Source organism: Myxocyprinus asiaticus, chromosome 26, assembly GCF_019703515.2.
Source record: "Myxocyprinus asiaticus isolate MX2 ecotype Aquarium Trade chromosome 26, UBuf_Myxa_2, whole genome shotgun sequence".
Taxonomy (NCBI): Eukaryota; Metazoa; Chordata; class Actinopteri; order Cypriniformes; family Catostomidae; genus Myxocyprinus; species Myxocyprinus asiaticus.
This window is the reverse complement of record NC_059369.1, coordinates 42,126,258-42,140,905: the sequence shown is the minus strand read 5'-3', so window position 1 is coordinate 42,140,905 and position 14,648 is coordinate 42,126,258. Positions and strand designations below refer to the sequence as shown.

The 14,648-nt window shown below is 36.5% G+C and overlaps 1 protein-coding gene across 1 annotated transcript; it reads right to left on the bottom strand.

Annotated features, from left to right (window-relative positions):
* Positions 1-12,413: 12,413 nt before the first annotated feature.
* LOC127417119 (CUB and zona pellucida-like domain-containing protein 1) lies at positions 12,414-13,635 on the bottom strand. Its single transcript, XM_051656826.1, has 5 exons — positions 13,630-13,635; positions 13,062-13,453; positions 12,886-12,982; positions 12,744-12,798; positions 12,414-12,496 (listed from the first exon to the last, which is right to left on the bottom strand). The coding sequence occupies exons 1-5, from the start codon at positions 13,633-13,635 to the stop codon at positions 12,414-12,416; spliced, it is 633 nt and encodes a 210-aa protein (XP_051512786.1).
* Positions 13,636-14,648: the final 1,013 nt, after the last annotated feature.

Genomic DNA, 14,648 nt, shown 5'->3' with positions numbered 1-14,648 from the left:
AGTTATGTTCATGATCTAATATACTGTATTTAATTGGCTAGAATTTGCTCTTTTTGACTGCCATCTCTTTAAAACTCTTATCCAGTAATGACAACTACTTGGAAAAGCTATTGGTCTAAATTACTGATATTCATTGGCCTAAAAGTGTGGGAACCATGAAGATACAATGACTGGGAGTCTTTGTTGATGGTGGAATCCTGGCCTCTAGTTTTGAGTGTCGGGGATTATTAGCTGAGCATTGAATTAATAACCATCTGACAGAAGCATTCCCATAGTGATACTGAAGTATCATATACAGTGCCACCCAAAAGGCTGTTAGTAACTCATTGTGAAGAATGTTTGTAATGTACTGATCCTCCCAACCACCCATTGAATTCAAATGTTCTATTGTCACTGGTTCACTTTTGTACTAAAGGACTTACAGTTGCAATCAAAATTATTCAACCCCCCTGACCAGCAATGCATTCTGGTAATGTGAATTAAAACACATCAACTAAAACCTCAGTAAACAGTCAAAATAAGTTTTTTATACACATTTGAGTGATTTTGAGAACAAAGAGTTCAGTTTAACCAAATTTTAGAATAAAAAATAACTAATTCTCTCCACAAATGTCATGTCAAAAATATTCAACCCCCAAAGTCAGTCTCTGTGGAGCATCCTTTATCCTTAATAACAGCAAATAAATGTTTCAGGTAAGTGTTCTCAGGCTTCGGACACCTCTCTATTGGAATTTTTATTTCTCATGAGCAAAAGCTTCCAGCTCATTGACATTCTTTGGTTTCTGTGCTGCCACTGCTTCCTTGAAATCCCAACAAAGGTTTACAATGGGATTTTAATGATGGACTGAAAGGGCCATTTAAGGACATTCCACGACCTATCTCTGAACCATAATTTGGATGTATCTTTGGTATTATTGTCTGGCTGTAAAGTCCAGTGATCACCGAGATTCAATTTACTCACTGAAGGCATCACATTTTTCATGCCAAAATGGCCTGATACCTGAAAGAATCCATGGTGTCGGTCACATAGTCAGGATAGCCGTTTCCTGCAGCCGCAAAACATCCCCATAACAGGACTGACCCACCTCCATGCTTGACTGTGGGTGTCATTCTTGTCATCACCTTGTCATCTTACTCCAGACGTACTGCTGACCCATGGGTCTGAAACTCATTTTCAGTTTAGTGTCATACATCTATAAAACCTTCTTCCAGGACTCCACAGGTCTTTCCTACTTCTTTCCTATTACTTCTTGAATATTCAAGTCAACATTTCCCTTGGTGAAGTTTTGCTTTCTTCCACACCCCAAGAAGGTTTCTGTAGTACCATATTTAAAAAATGTATGAATGGTGCTGCCAACTTTGTCTATTGGAAATTGAAGTGCCTTGGAAATGTACTTTTAGCCATGACCTTTCTTGTGTAATGAAATAATCTCCTCTATTAGCTTTTGAGACGGCTTATTTTTAATTGCATTTTTTGCATAGAAATACATTTTTGCTTACAACGCTAAACTTACATTTTAAAACTTAAATAAGTGCCATTGCAGATTGATGACTTAATTTTGTTTTAAAACAATTACTTGTGTAGCCTTACATATTTAAGAAACAGCTACATGCAATAGGGGTTGAATAATTATGACATGGCTGTATTTTTAAATCCTGCTGTTTAGAAATATTAGGTTATATATTCACACTATGGCTTTGAATCACTCAACTGATAAAGATTTTAAAGATTCTGGGTCATCAGAAAAGCTTACCTTTGTAAATCCTTACTGTCTTGGGGGGGCTTGAATAATTTCGATTGCAACTGTAGGTGTGTGTTGTCAAGGAGTCATGGAATATATGTATATGTACTGTATAGATACAGTAGATAGATAGATAGATAGATAGATAGATAGATCGATAGATCTTCAAATAAAAAAGGGTTTAAATTTTCTTTTTCGTGGAACTCAGAATGAAACTTGAGGGTGTCGACACTATTTTGCACAAATGAAAAGAGCTCAGTTTGTCATTCAAGCCAGAGACATTTCACATTCCATGACTCACTGCGATTCAACATTGTGTTGTCAGTAACCTGTCAAGTGTCAGATTTCTTCATCACAATTGAAGCATGTTGACATTTTTGATAAATGTGTTACATAGCAGCTATTTTAGCTTCAGTTTCAATTACACTGCTTACTGTGAAGCTCCAATGGCCTTGATGGAGTTAACACAGCAGATTGACATATTCGCAGGAATATTGATTGATTGATTGATTGATTGATTAACTGATTGAATATTTTAATGCAGTGGGAACTAAATTGTGTGGACAACCTCAAATTTCACTCTTCACTGAAAGAAAAGGGATACTTAGGTGCTGACTTACAAGAAACCAAGGTTACAGTTTGGATTTTACTGTTTAATTTCACATGGATTTGTTTGGATTATTTCAATCCAATTATAATTTCAGTTATTTTAAGATTAAGCGATGTAGTGAGACTGAATCAAATAGTGAAGAAAAATGCATAATAACATGCTCACTCTGCAAAAATAAAGAAATTAACATCTAATGAACATGTTCACCTTAGCTGAAGTAATCATACCTGACATTTCAAAAGCTTTACTGTAAATGTAGTGGGACTATTTAGTGGGAATAACATTCCAGCAAAAGTATCCAAATTATAACGTCATTCCTATACACACACAGAGAGAGAAAAAAACACATTTACAATAAAAGGAATCTCTTGGGGCAGGTGCCAACACAACGGAGACATTATTATTTTATTTTTTTATAGAAAACAAAACAATATTTTTTTTAACTAAAAAGTTATAAATCTTGTAAATATGCCATAATAAAGTGAGCAATATAGCATATTATTCATTATTCTTTGATCTGAAGAAACTGTGGAGGATAAAAGGTTTCAGTATGTTTTATGTTTTTCTCTGTATCTCAGCATAATGGCCTATATGTATTGGAAAGCATTTATTGCAAACTTTATCATTCATATGTTCTTTGTTTAGAACTGAGCAGTCACATACTGATGTATTTGAGGAGAAACAAAACTCTCTTTTGGTGTTCATGTTGAGCAGTTTCCTGTAAACCATTTTTCATTAGTGTTTGTTTAGCTTAACATGACATTTTCTTTTGACTCTAGACAAAAGATATTGTGATTTGTTATTTACAAAGCAGATCAGAATCTGAGCGTTGTCCACTCAGGAAGACAATAGCTCTTGATGTTTAAAGATCTTAATGTGTTTGTGTCCATTTGGTTCTCCGTCACATAAACTTGTAACATGTTATTATCATGTTTTTGTACAGAGACTGCTGCCATTATTAGAATGAGCTGTTAATACACTCTCTCCTGTCTTTTCCATGTGACTTTGTGTTTCCCTTGTGTGCCTATGGGTGCTTCTCATTTCCTAAATTGTGCATCCTGTGCTGTTTGAACCTCTCCTTCATATCACTGTATCTAAAATTATTGTCAAGTCACATCATTTTCCATATAAAATCAAAAGAAACTAAAACAATTTAGAGATGTGCCATTAGCACACTTCAAATCTTTCTTGACCTTGACTGCTCTTGTGTTTCTGTTTCAAGCACACACTTAGAGTAGGGCGGGAGAGGAATTCAGATTTTTTGGGGCGAGTAACCAATCCAATAGGTAACTCCAATAGGTGCCATCAATTTTGTAATATTTACTCTTCAAACCAATAAATGAGCGGTTAGATGCTGGATTTAAATTTAGACCCTCAGAACAATTTAGACATGGGTATTGAACCCTTGGGTGGCAGTCTGGAAAATCATTAACCCAATTGGTGGTATAAGACTGAAATCAACTTATCCAGAGAAATCTGAATCCACATTTGAAATGGCAAATCAGTAATGATTACCAGCTGTCATGAGAGCGGGAGGATCAAATGGATAAAAGCCCACATCATTTTCAGTCTTCTTTTTCTTCCTCCTGCAGTATTAGCAGCTTCAATAAATCATCTGGCCCAGCCATCTGCAATGGTGAGAGACTGGTTCCAAAATGAGTTACTGAACAACATCCATACAATGATGACAAAAGAAAGGGTAAAACATAGTTAGTATCAAAGACACACACAGAATAGATGCATAAATATGAAGTTATTAACATTCATAGTTGAGGAAGTTACGATTAATCTTAATGTTTCTCCATGGGTTTCACTTACTACCAGTGACCAATTTTAACTTAGCATTTTCAATAATATTTTACAATCAAATATGTTAGAGATATTTCTTAAATCTTCAAATCAGAACTTCTAGCATGAATATCATTTTCCATTTTATGTACTTCCAAAAGAAAACTTCTATTTTATTAGATATCAGAGCATCTGAGCAAAACTGTTTACAACGTTTGCTTAGTTCTGCCTCCTAATTGGAGGTTGGGACTTTATTTTCCATTTTATCTGGCATGATTGGTCACAGATCAAACCCAAGGAAAAAGCATCACAATATTGGCAAGGTTGCCACACATAAAGACCAGGAGAACAAGTATTAGGAGCATGACTTCAGCGAATAGAAAAAGCAGAAAACATGAAATTATCCAAATCATTCTTAAATGTCTTTTCCTTTCATTTTAGTCGCAAAGGCAGATCTCAGTGTACCCATGATCAACCAATGCCTACACTGTGTATATAAAACAAGAAAATATAATAAAAATAAATATCTAATCTAAACTAAAATAATCTGCTATCTATCTTTTCTATATTCGGGGTGCCCCTGTCTGAGTGGAACACCAAGAGAGATGAGTTTTCCCATTCAAAGTCTGCAGACTATCATTTGCACGTCATCCTTACAGAGTATGGGGTGTAACCCCTCCCACTCACTCTCCTTACAGAGTATGGGGTGTAACCCCTCCCGCTCACTCTCCTTACAGAGCACAGGTCTCTTTTTATTCAGGCACTAACAGCGTCTCACTCAATCTCTCCATCAGACAGTCCCTAACAAAATAATAAACTTTTTTTTTTTTTTTTTTTTTTTTGGTTGATCAAGTTTACACTGATAAAGTTGCAACTTACATGTAAATGTGTTCTCCAGACATACTTAAACACATAGGAAATCAAAAACAATACAAATAATCATGGGTTCTTTCACTTAGATATCAAAACTTTACCCTAATTTAATATTGTTCAAAATGTTATTTTCTCATAAACTGGACCAGACAGAATGTAAAACAGACACATGAATGTGAAGTTTTCACATTTAAGGTTTGATTTTCATACTCAAGTTACAAAATAGAATTTGGTTTTGGAAACATTTTTCTTATTAGTCAGTTTCACCTTTTCTTTTCTTTTTTTTTTTTTTTTTTTTTACTAATTTCTCTTTTCCATTTCTTTGAGATTTTATCAATCAGTTCTCTACACAGTGGATTTCTAGATTTTAGTATTTCCACTGGAGTGTTTGCCATAATTATACCTTATTGTAAACAACACTTATCTTCAATGCAACCTTTGTTTAAAATCCAATTACATAATTGACTTTAGTTTAAAGTAATACACTGGACTCGAATCTTTATTGTTTGTCCAGACAATGTGATTTCCCAAATGGAATTCAGTCACTTTAAAGTTCTTTATAATTTCAATATTCTTACTTGTCACTGTGATATGAACTTTAACTCTAAGCTCAGTTATACAACTTGAATGTATAAATTCTCTGTATGAAGTCAAATACATTTCTATGCTACAGTCTAGTTTAGGAGTTATGATCTGGCACATGTCCAACAATCACAACAGCTGATATTTCTCAGTTTAGTTAATCTTATATCACGCTTCCTTCATGCCATGAAAAGAACAGCCCAATGCTACATTTTGTCCAGCCAGCTAAGAGTTAACTTTTTGCTTTCATTCACACTTTTACAAACAATCACACTTCACAGTCACTTCACAAACACTTTCAGACACAGATACAAACACTCTTACAAACACAGAAACTTTGACACTTTTTACAAACACAAGGCCTTTATAAACACAGAGCTCTCAAAAAAATACAATACAATTCTAAAACGCAACTATTCTACCACCTCTCTTAGGTGACCTACCAAGCAGCCCTTCTTGCCGATTCACTTCCTCGACACGACGAAAAGCGGTGTTAGTAGGATTTTTGCCTACCCATGCAGCCCTCTTGCTAATATAGCAGAGCGGTATCCGTAAGACTTTATTTTCCTGCCTACCCATGCAGACCTCTTATCACTACACAATAGAATGATAGCCATAGGACTTTTTCCTGCCTATCCGTGCAGACCTCTTGCTAATATAGCAGAGTGGTATCCGTAGGACTTTTTTTCCTGCCTACCCATGCACACCTCTTTATCGCTAATATAGCAGAGTGGTATCAGTAGGACCTTTTTTCCCTGCCTACCCGTGCAGACCTCTTATCGCTATGCAATAGAGCGGTATCCGCAGGACTTTGTACACATTAATTTACCTTAAATGTATCCATCAAGGCCCACTTAACAGTAAAATTACAAATTTTTGCATGCAAGTAAATTCTTTTGGAATCGGAAATTTGTCTGTTATTTAATTTGGAGATTTTTTATGAATGCTCTTACCACTACAGGCAGACCTGTGGTGAACTACATGAACAATTTATACTAAAAGCAAAGTTACTTACCTCAAGTGGCCACTAGTTTGTGTAGCTCGCCTCGTGCCAGCCCGATGCTGCAGCCTGCATTCTGATCCTGTTCAAATCCCACTTGTCCAACACCAAGTAATTATGTCATGGCAGTTTCCCCAAAACCGCCATCGAAGGTCAGTTGAGTCAAAGATTTCTCGGAGGCACAAAGTTCTGATTCCAAAAATAAACTTTATTATAAAAATAACAAAGCTGAGATATTTCATGAAGCATCTGAAGTTACATTTTAGAACATGCCTTTTTTATCCAGTTTCTGTTCTCTTTGAGGATGGCCTCTTCATCCAAAAATTAACCCAAGATATCATCCAATAATATCATCCAATAAAATCTTATGCCTTGATTATTTATGTCATCACACCTTCTAACAGGACATCCTGGCTTAACTTACTTCAGTGGTGGCAAAAGCATAACTATTTTAATTTATATGCATAAAACACACTGTAATAACTTCATATGGTTAAATATTTTATATGAACTAACAATCATTACTTTCTGCATTAATTTGATTAGTATATTAAATGATTTCCCTTATTTCAGTTTATTGGTCACGCACAACACATCCCTGTGAGAAGAAGTGTGTATGTGATGCCACAGGTGTTCTTGCCACACTTTTTTTATCCTTGAGACTTCTTCTTGACGCATGCTTCTCAATTCACCCCAATACTCCCTATTTCTCTTGGCGCATGCATCTCGATTCATCCCAATACTCCCAATTCCACATATTGTCTGCATCAAATCATGCATTGTCGGACTCTGTTCTTTTAAAAGCATTAACTCATTATTTCTTGACACAGACAAATCATGCATTGTCTGACTCTATTCTATTAAAAAACATTCACAGAATGGGCCTTACAAAGAGACACAAAGAGAGACTGTAATTCTCCCTAGAGAAGCCAAGATGCATTTTTCCATGGATTTGCACTTTGATTATTAAACTGAGTAAATGATAATTAAATCAGTAAATGAATGATTAAATATTTAACATATTGAATTACATTCATAATGCAGTTATTCACAGTACATTGATTATACATTGTCATTTTTAGATCATTGCATATTGCATACATGTTTATGCAATCATCAAAATAGACTAACTGAATGAAATATACTATAATCCTTGTTGATTCCTCTATCCTCCTTTCCTTTCCTTCCATCCTTTCCTCGTTTCCTAAGGGTGGGCATATACGGTGCGATTTCGGCTGTTGTGCATGCACCCGAACAATTTTATGAGCAGCGTATGACCTCCCGATAATTTTTTTTAAATGTTGTAAAAATGTGGGCACTGTTGGCTTGAATTTTTGAGGTGTGTGCAGTTGAACGAGCCAATTTGGCAATCTACCTGAAGTTGGCCAATCAGGAGAAGGTGTTACAACTCACACGACGAATGAAAACTGAGTGTTCATGAAGCTTTTACACATTTGACAAAAATGGCTATATTTCCTATATTATTCACGACCACATCACTGAGAAGGATTCTACAGAAATGCCATGCAGTTCTCTGCTCTTCATACAAATCATTTGTGATGTAGTACTCGAGACTGGACTTGAGTCCAAGACCATATTTTCACGGTCTTGGTCTTGTCATGGACTCGTGAGCATTTGGACTCGGCCTTGACTTGGACTCGAACAAGTGTGGACATATCCCAGAGTCTAGTTGATTCCCTTTTCAAAAATTATACTGTAAAAACTTATCTGACAAACATTTCTCTGACTGATAATATCAGCGATTATGATGTGTGTCTCGTATTGTAGTCGACTGCGTAGAATCAGAACTAGTGATGCCCGATTCAGGAATACATCGAATTGGCCAAATGGGTAAATATGTAGGTCTGAATCGATTTGCTATTCAGTCTGATTCGTTCAGACTGCTGTCTAACTGAATCATTTGCAACAATATTTCACTCAGTAAAACAACATCAGATATTTCAGAAAACGGAGACCAAACCAATCGTTGGATGAAGTAGATATTTGCTTACAATTGTTTGAAATAAAAGACAAATTTTTTTAAAGGTAGCTTTGAGAAACTTCCACTGGTGCTGTGTCATGTTAAAAAGGGGCCGTTCACACCAAAAGCATTATTGCATCCTTCCATGCTGTTTTTCAGTTGCTTTTCGATGTAAACATGCCAAATGGATGTCTTTGATCATTGCACCATGTATCACTGTTTTTCTGCATCTTGTGCAGGAGCACCACAATTTTAAAAGTTCTTTTGTCAAGTTAAGAAGAACATCAACTGTTAAAAATGTGTCTATAAAAAGTCTTATAGAAACACTTCAGCCATTAGTTACATGAATGCTACACGTACTGAAGAAAATGTAAAAATACTTCTCTCAATGTCTTAAGAATTGAATTGTTTGGTGTTGTTTTTGCAAAAAAATAAAATTAAAATAATAATTCTGTGCATACCCCAAGATGAAATCATGCAGGCAGAGGTAAGCACAAATGCGTACTTGATTTACAATTAGGCCTGTCCCAATTATTAAATAATGTCTTATCACGGTTATTTGATCTAACCATGGTTATTTGAGATAACCATGGTTTTTGTGCAATTTAAATTTCAATCACATTTTAATGTCCAAATTAGGTCATGAATGGCACTTTTGAGTGTCTCATTCAGTTGACCTCCGACTGTCTCACTGAGCCTCACATCGGACCACAGCTCCTAAAGAATGCGTGAAGATTAAACGCTTCGGAACCAGATTTGAAGTGCTGTGATGCCCGCGTCGTCTGCGGAGGTTCGCGCCAAACTTCAACACAAATATAACCAAGGTTTTTAGTGAATGCAAAGCACTCCAGTTTCACTTTAATTTAACGATCGTGCAATGGCAAATGTTATTTGTCATTGTGGGTTCATACATGCAGTGTTAATGACATGCAGTGACACAGAGGAAGATATTTCTAAGGAGGTGATATAATGAAAAAACACTGAATCTCAAAGGTCTTTCTTCATGTGAAATAAGGGCTTGTGGGTATAATTGGAGAGCCTTAAAGTAACGTGTGAAAGTGAAGAATTTTGAACAGAAATATTTTACTATTGTATAGGCAACTTTATAGGGTAAGTTGGGGTAAGATGTCCCCCTTAAGAACAATGTTCATTTACTTTTAAATTGTAACATATATAGATAAATTTTAGCATGTACAGGATGATGATGCATCATCAAACATATTATCAAGGGAAATAAATAGAAACATTTGCTAATTTTGTTGTCATAGCACAAAATTAAAAATTATGAAATGGGGCAAGAAGCCCTCCCAGGGTAAACTTGTCCCAGGTGTCATCCAATTTTTACAGAATGTATAAAATGCATCTGATATTATTCTTAATAATGCATTTTTGAAATTTAAAGTAAAATATAAGGTAGGTCGTCTTCCCCATCTTACCATAATATAATATAATATAATATAATATCTATTCAATGTACAATTTTAACCTTGTACATTTGGGCAGTTTATTATCATGCAGTAACTGGCAGCAACACACTGCCGTTATGATTGATGTGTGCAGTCATGAAATCACACAACCTCCCTTCGAAATCTGAATCTGTCAAATGTCGGACAGCAATTGGATTTTTTTTATCGGTAGTTAAGTTTTCAGCTAATGCAGCCCCTGGCCATGCCAGTCTTCTTATTTCTAATAGCTTTGTAAACTACAAGGGATTAAAGCAATCTCCTCATCTGGCTTTATGTTTTAGAATTATAAATAGTGTGAAAATTCATGCGATTGCTTCGGAATTCGCCAGGTTGTAAAGTCGTTTTGTGTACCTCTGCATCTGTACGATTATCAGATAAACTGACTCATAACGTGTGGTGGGACTCACAACCTCCCAAGTGTCAGGTGTGGAGGAAACAAGGATGCACAATTTCAGAAATGAGAGGCACCCTATTTGTTTTTGTTCAACAGGTGCCATGTGCTGTTGCAGCCATAGGGTTTCCAGCAAGGGTTTGTTTGGTGCTTAGCACATGATCAGCAGTACCTGTTCCTTGTTTCCCTAGCCCTATTTATTCCCTCTCTGTCCTGTGCCAGATTGTCTTGTACCGTCCAGTTGCTTATCTCTTGATGTCAGTCTATTGTAGTTTAGTTTAGTGTAGTGTAGTCTTGTTATGTCTATTCTAGTGTGCTGGTTCTCTGCCCAATTCTCCCAGACAACATCCTCTGCCTCAGTCCTTCTTGGTTTTGTTTACCTCTGTTATCCTGCCTGCCTGGTTTCAATCTTTGCCTGGTTGCCTAGCCCCCTTTGGATGTTTTCATTTGGATTATACTGTTGCCTTGCTGCCCAATTTCTCCAATTCTCAGTACTTCAGTGCTTATCTCTGATCTCAGTCTTGTTTCCCTGTTTATTGACTTTTCCTCAGTAAAGAACTGTGATTACCCCCACCTGCCTTCGAGTCTGTACAGAAACGTGACATATAGACTTACATTTTAAAGGACCCAGATAGCACATGTAACCGGTCCTACTCAACCGTCTCCGAGTGGGAATCGAACCGGCGTCAGCCGGCATAGGAGGTGGATGTGCTAACGAGGAGGCTGAAGGCTACAGCCCCTAGCGTCAGGCGCTAGTGTGCCTCTTGAGGCCAGGGGAGTGAGGTTTACACACACTAAGGTAAGTCAGGTGTATTTCAGCTATGCATTAAGTGTAAAATACATTAACATATTGAATGTTAAACTCTGTATGGTAGGGATTGAACACAATAGACACTGATTGTAATGTAGATGGTGTTTTCTGACGATGTATGAGTCTTTATTTGCCTTTGAACATCACATCGTAACTCTTTAACATGTGTGCTATCATGTTTCCATGTGGGATTCTAACAAGGTGAAAATGTGTTTTGAATAGGTGGACCGGTCTTACATCCGACACCTTGTGTTTTGAGAACTTACTCTTGCTTCGGTGTGTCCATCTTCTGTGTTAGTCAGGCAAATGACTAGCTTTAGCCATATTTTTAAAATGTTATATTTTATTTAAAATGAGGGGAAAATGTTTCCTCTTGGATGTCAAGGGGCAGTGGTAGCTCAGCAGTTAAGGCTCAGGGTTACTGATCAGAAGGTTGGGGGTTCAAGCCCCAGCACTGCCAAGATGCCACTGTTGAGCCCTTGAGCAAGGCCCTTGACCCTATCTGCTCCAGGGGTGCTGTATCATGGCTGACCCTGCACTCTGACCCCAGCCTAGCTGGGATATGTGAAAAAGAAAAATTTCACTGTACATGTGCAAATGTGTGATAATTTTCTTTAAGACATTCAGCAGATGTTTTGAGATGTTTAAGTTCTTGAACTTAAACATTTAAACACTTTTAAAATCAGAATGTTTGTAAATCACATCTTTTTAAGACGTTTAGCAGATGTTAATTAGAATGCGGTGCTTTGTAGATGAAAAGATCTAAAGACATTTCAGAATGCTGTCTGGGATAGAGACTTTTGGATAGGCTCTTTGACCTGGGTCAGTAAGCAACTGCCTAAAACACCATAGCAAACACCTAGTAACACCCTAGCAATTTTGTAAATGTTAATGTAACCACAAATACATTTTTAAAGACACATTACTTATTAAAAATCAGTAGAAATGACACAATATCACAGAATATCACCAGACATATTCATGAAAGTAAACCAGATATCTTGTTCATTATATGTTTGATACATCCTCATAAATGATGCACTTATTCAATGACAACAAAGATAGTGCCTTAGTTACAGCTGTATTGTAAACACAAAATACTTCCCTGCTAAAAAATTGATACACCGAAATATAGAGCATCACAAAATTATAAAGCAGAGCTGACATGCTCAAAATTCATGTGTTGGCAAAGGTTGGTATCTGACACTTGGCCTCATGGATCTGTAGACAGTCACGCCACACACCACAGCAACTGTTGCCAGGAGACTGCCAGTGATGACAACAAGGATCAGATTCACACTTTGGCTCACAATGACCTCTGAAATGTGAGTAAAATCAGTACTGGATAATAGTGCCTTCAATTGAGCATTAGCAGATATGGCTCAGAGGAATATTTCTGAAGTGCATTTGATCATGAGTTCAAATCTTGCTCAAATGATAATCTATGACACAAGCTGCATACACTGCAGATGCAAAATCAAGACTTACCTAATCAGGACAATCCCTGTTGGGATTGTTTGCCTCACATATGATGATAGAGCAGCTTATGAACACCTACAGAGGAAAGACAGAGAATAGAGACATTGTTACTTTACATATATGTGCTGTATCCTCTAATGGAAGTAAATCTGCCACCCTGACCTGGTTGTGGAGCCCAATGAACTTAAAGGCCTCCATGCCAAACTGGAAAAATGGTTTGTGATTTGAGTAAAACTGGACAGTTTCATCCACTTGGCATCTGAGATAACAAATTTTGATTAGTTTGTGGGCCAAACTGATGTGACTTGTGTCCTGGATTTGTGTTTCTTGAATCTTACCCATTTGTGATGATGGGATAGGATATTGGGTAATTAGGATTATCATAGTGTGTAGCTATACAGGACTCAATGAAGACCTCAGTGTTTTGGACTGGAGTGATGGGCTCAATTTGCATGTAGATCATTTCTCCCACGTCATACTCCAGTGGGTATGAGTTTGGATCTCTTCTGTTGTAGAAACTGGCTGAATCATAAAACTCAAACTTATAGCTGAAGGAGCCAAAGCCTTTCTCGAAGAAGTTGACGACAGGTCTGCGAGTATCAAACTTTAAAGTCAGGTTGGTCCTACTCTGGTAATTGCATGAGATTTCAATATTTATTTCATGCTTCCTGGTTATGATGTCTTTGGGGTCATCGGATGTAACGATTTTATTCTGGAGTTCATCATTCTCCTTCAAAGAAACAGATGTTTTTAAATAGTTGCTGGGAATCACTAGAACTACTAGTCAGTTTAAGTCTGTATAAAATGTAAATATAATAAATATAGTAATCATGACCATGTTCAAAACTCTAAAAGAAAATGAAATAAATATTAAATTGTAATTTGAAAACTTTTGGGGTGTCTCACCTCCATCTGAATGCCACGATCATTGTTACATACACCTCTGTATTACTTAGACCTAACTTAAGAACATTCCAGAGAACATGTGATTTGATTCTCGCTAGGCAACAATATTCCAGAGATGCGATTTGATTTTTGCCAAACAGAACATGGGATTTGATTCCTGTTTAAACAATGGAGTGGGAATTTTGTTATTTTTCCTGTGGATACATTTATTTAAATACGCCCTGTATGAGTTAACATCCTCAGAAAAAGATGGGAAGACCATCTTATGACACCACTCTCCAATTGAAATTTTACTTTCCTATGTCTGACAACAAAAAGAACTAATAAATTCACTAATTCTTGGAAAGTAAATTTGTGTCTGGCTCTGTGACTTTACAACAGGAAAAAGACAGAAGTTCAACTTCTTCAGTTCCTATAAAAAAAAAAAAAATAATTATCTTCAATACCTTAGAGAAAAAAAAAATGCAGAAGCTTTAATTCTGATCTCAAGCTCCTCATTCACATGAGCCTGTAGGAGTTCTCCATGATGAGGTGTTGGGTGGAGGAACTGTGGTAGATATTCACCCTCAGTGCAAGATGGTGTTGGAACATCAACTGAAACAGCAACATACAAATAAGAAAAAGTTGCAATATAATTTAAGCATATAAACAATTCAAAATGGCACAATACCTTGGAGAGAAAACTGAAGAGGTATTTTGCTCAGTGGCAAAGTGGTGGTTGTTGGTGTTGCAGTAGTAGTTATTGTGGTTGCTGTAGAAGTAATAGTAGTTGGAGGTAAAGCAGTTGTAGTTGTTGCAGCTGTAGTTGAGGTAGTAGGTAAAGTGGTTGTAGTCATTGCAGGTGTGGTTGTAGTGGTGGTTGTTTTAGGTAGTCATAGCTCTAGGTGTAGTTGTGGTTTTTGTAAACTACGCAAAAAAGAAACATCCTCTCACTTTCATCTGTTTATTTTCAGCAAACTTAACGTGTAAATAGTTGTTGAATCTTTGTTCATACAAATAAGACATAAACTGAACAAGTT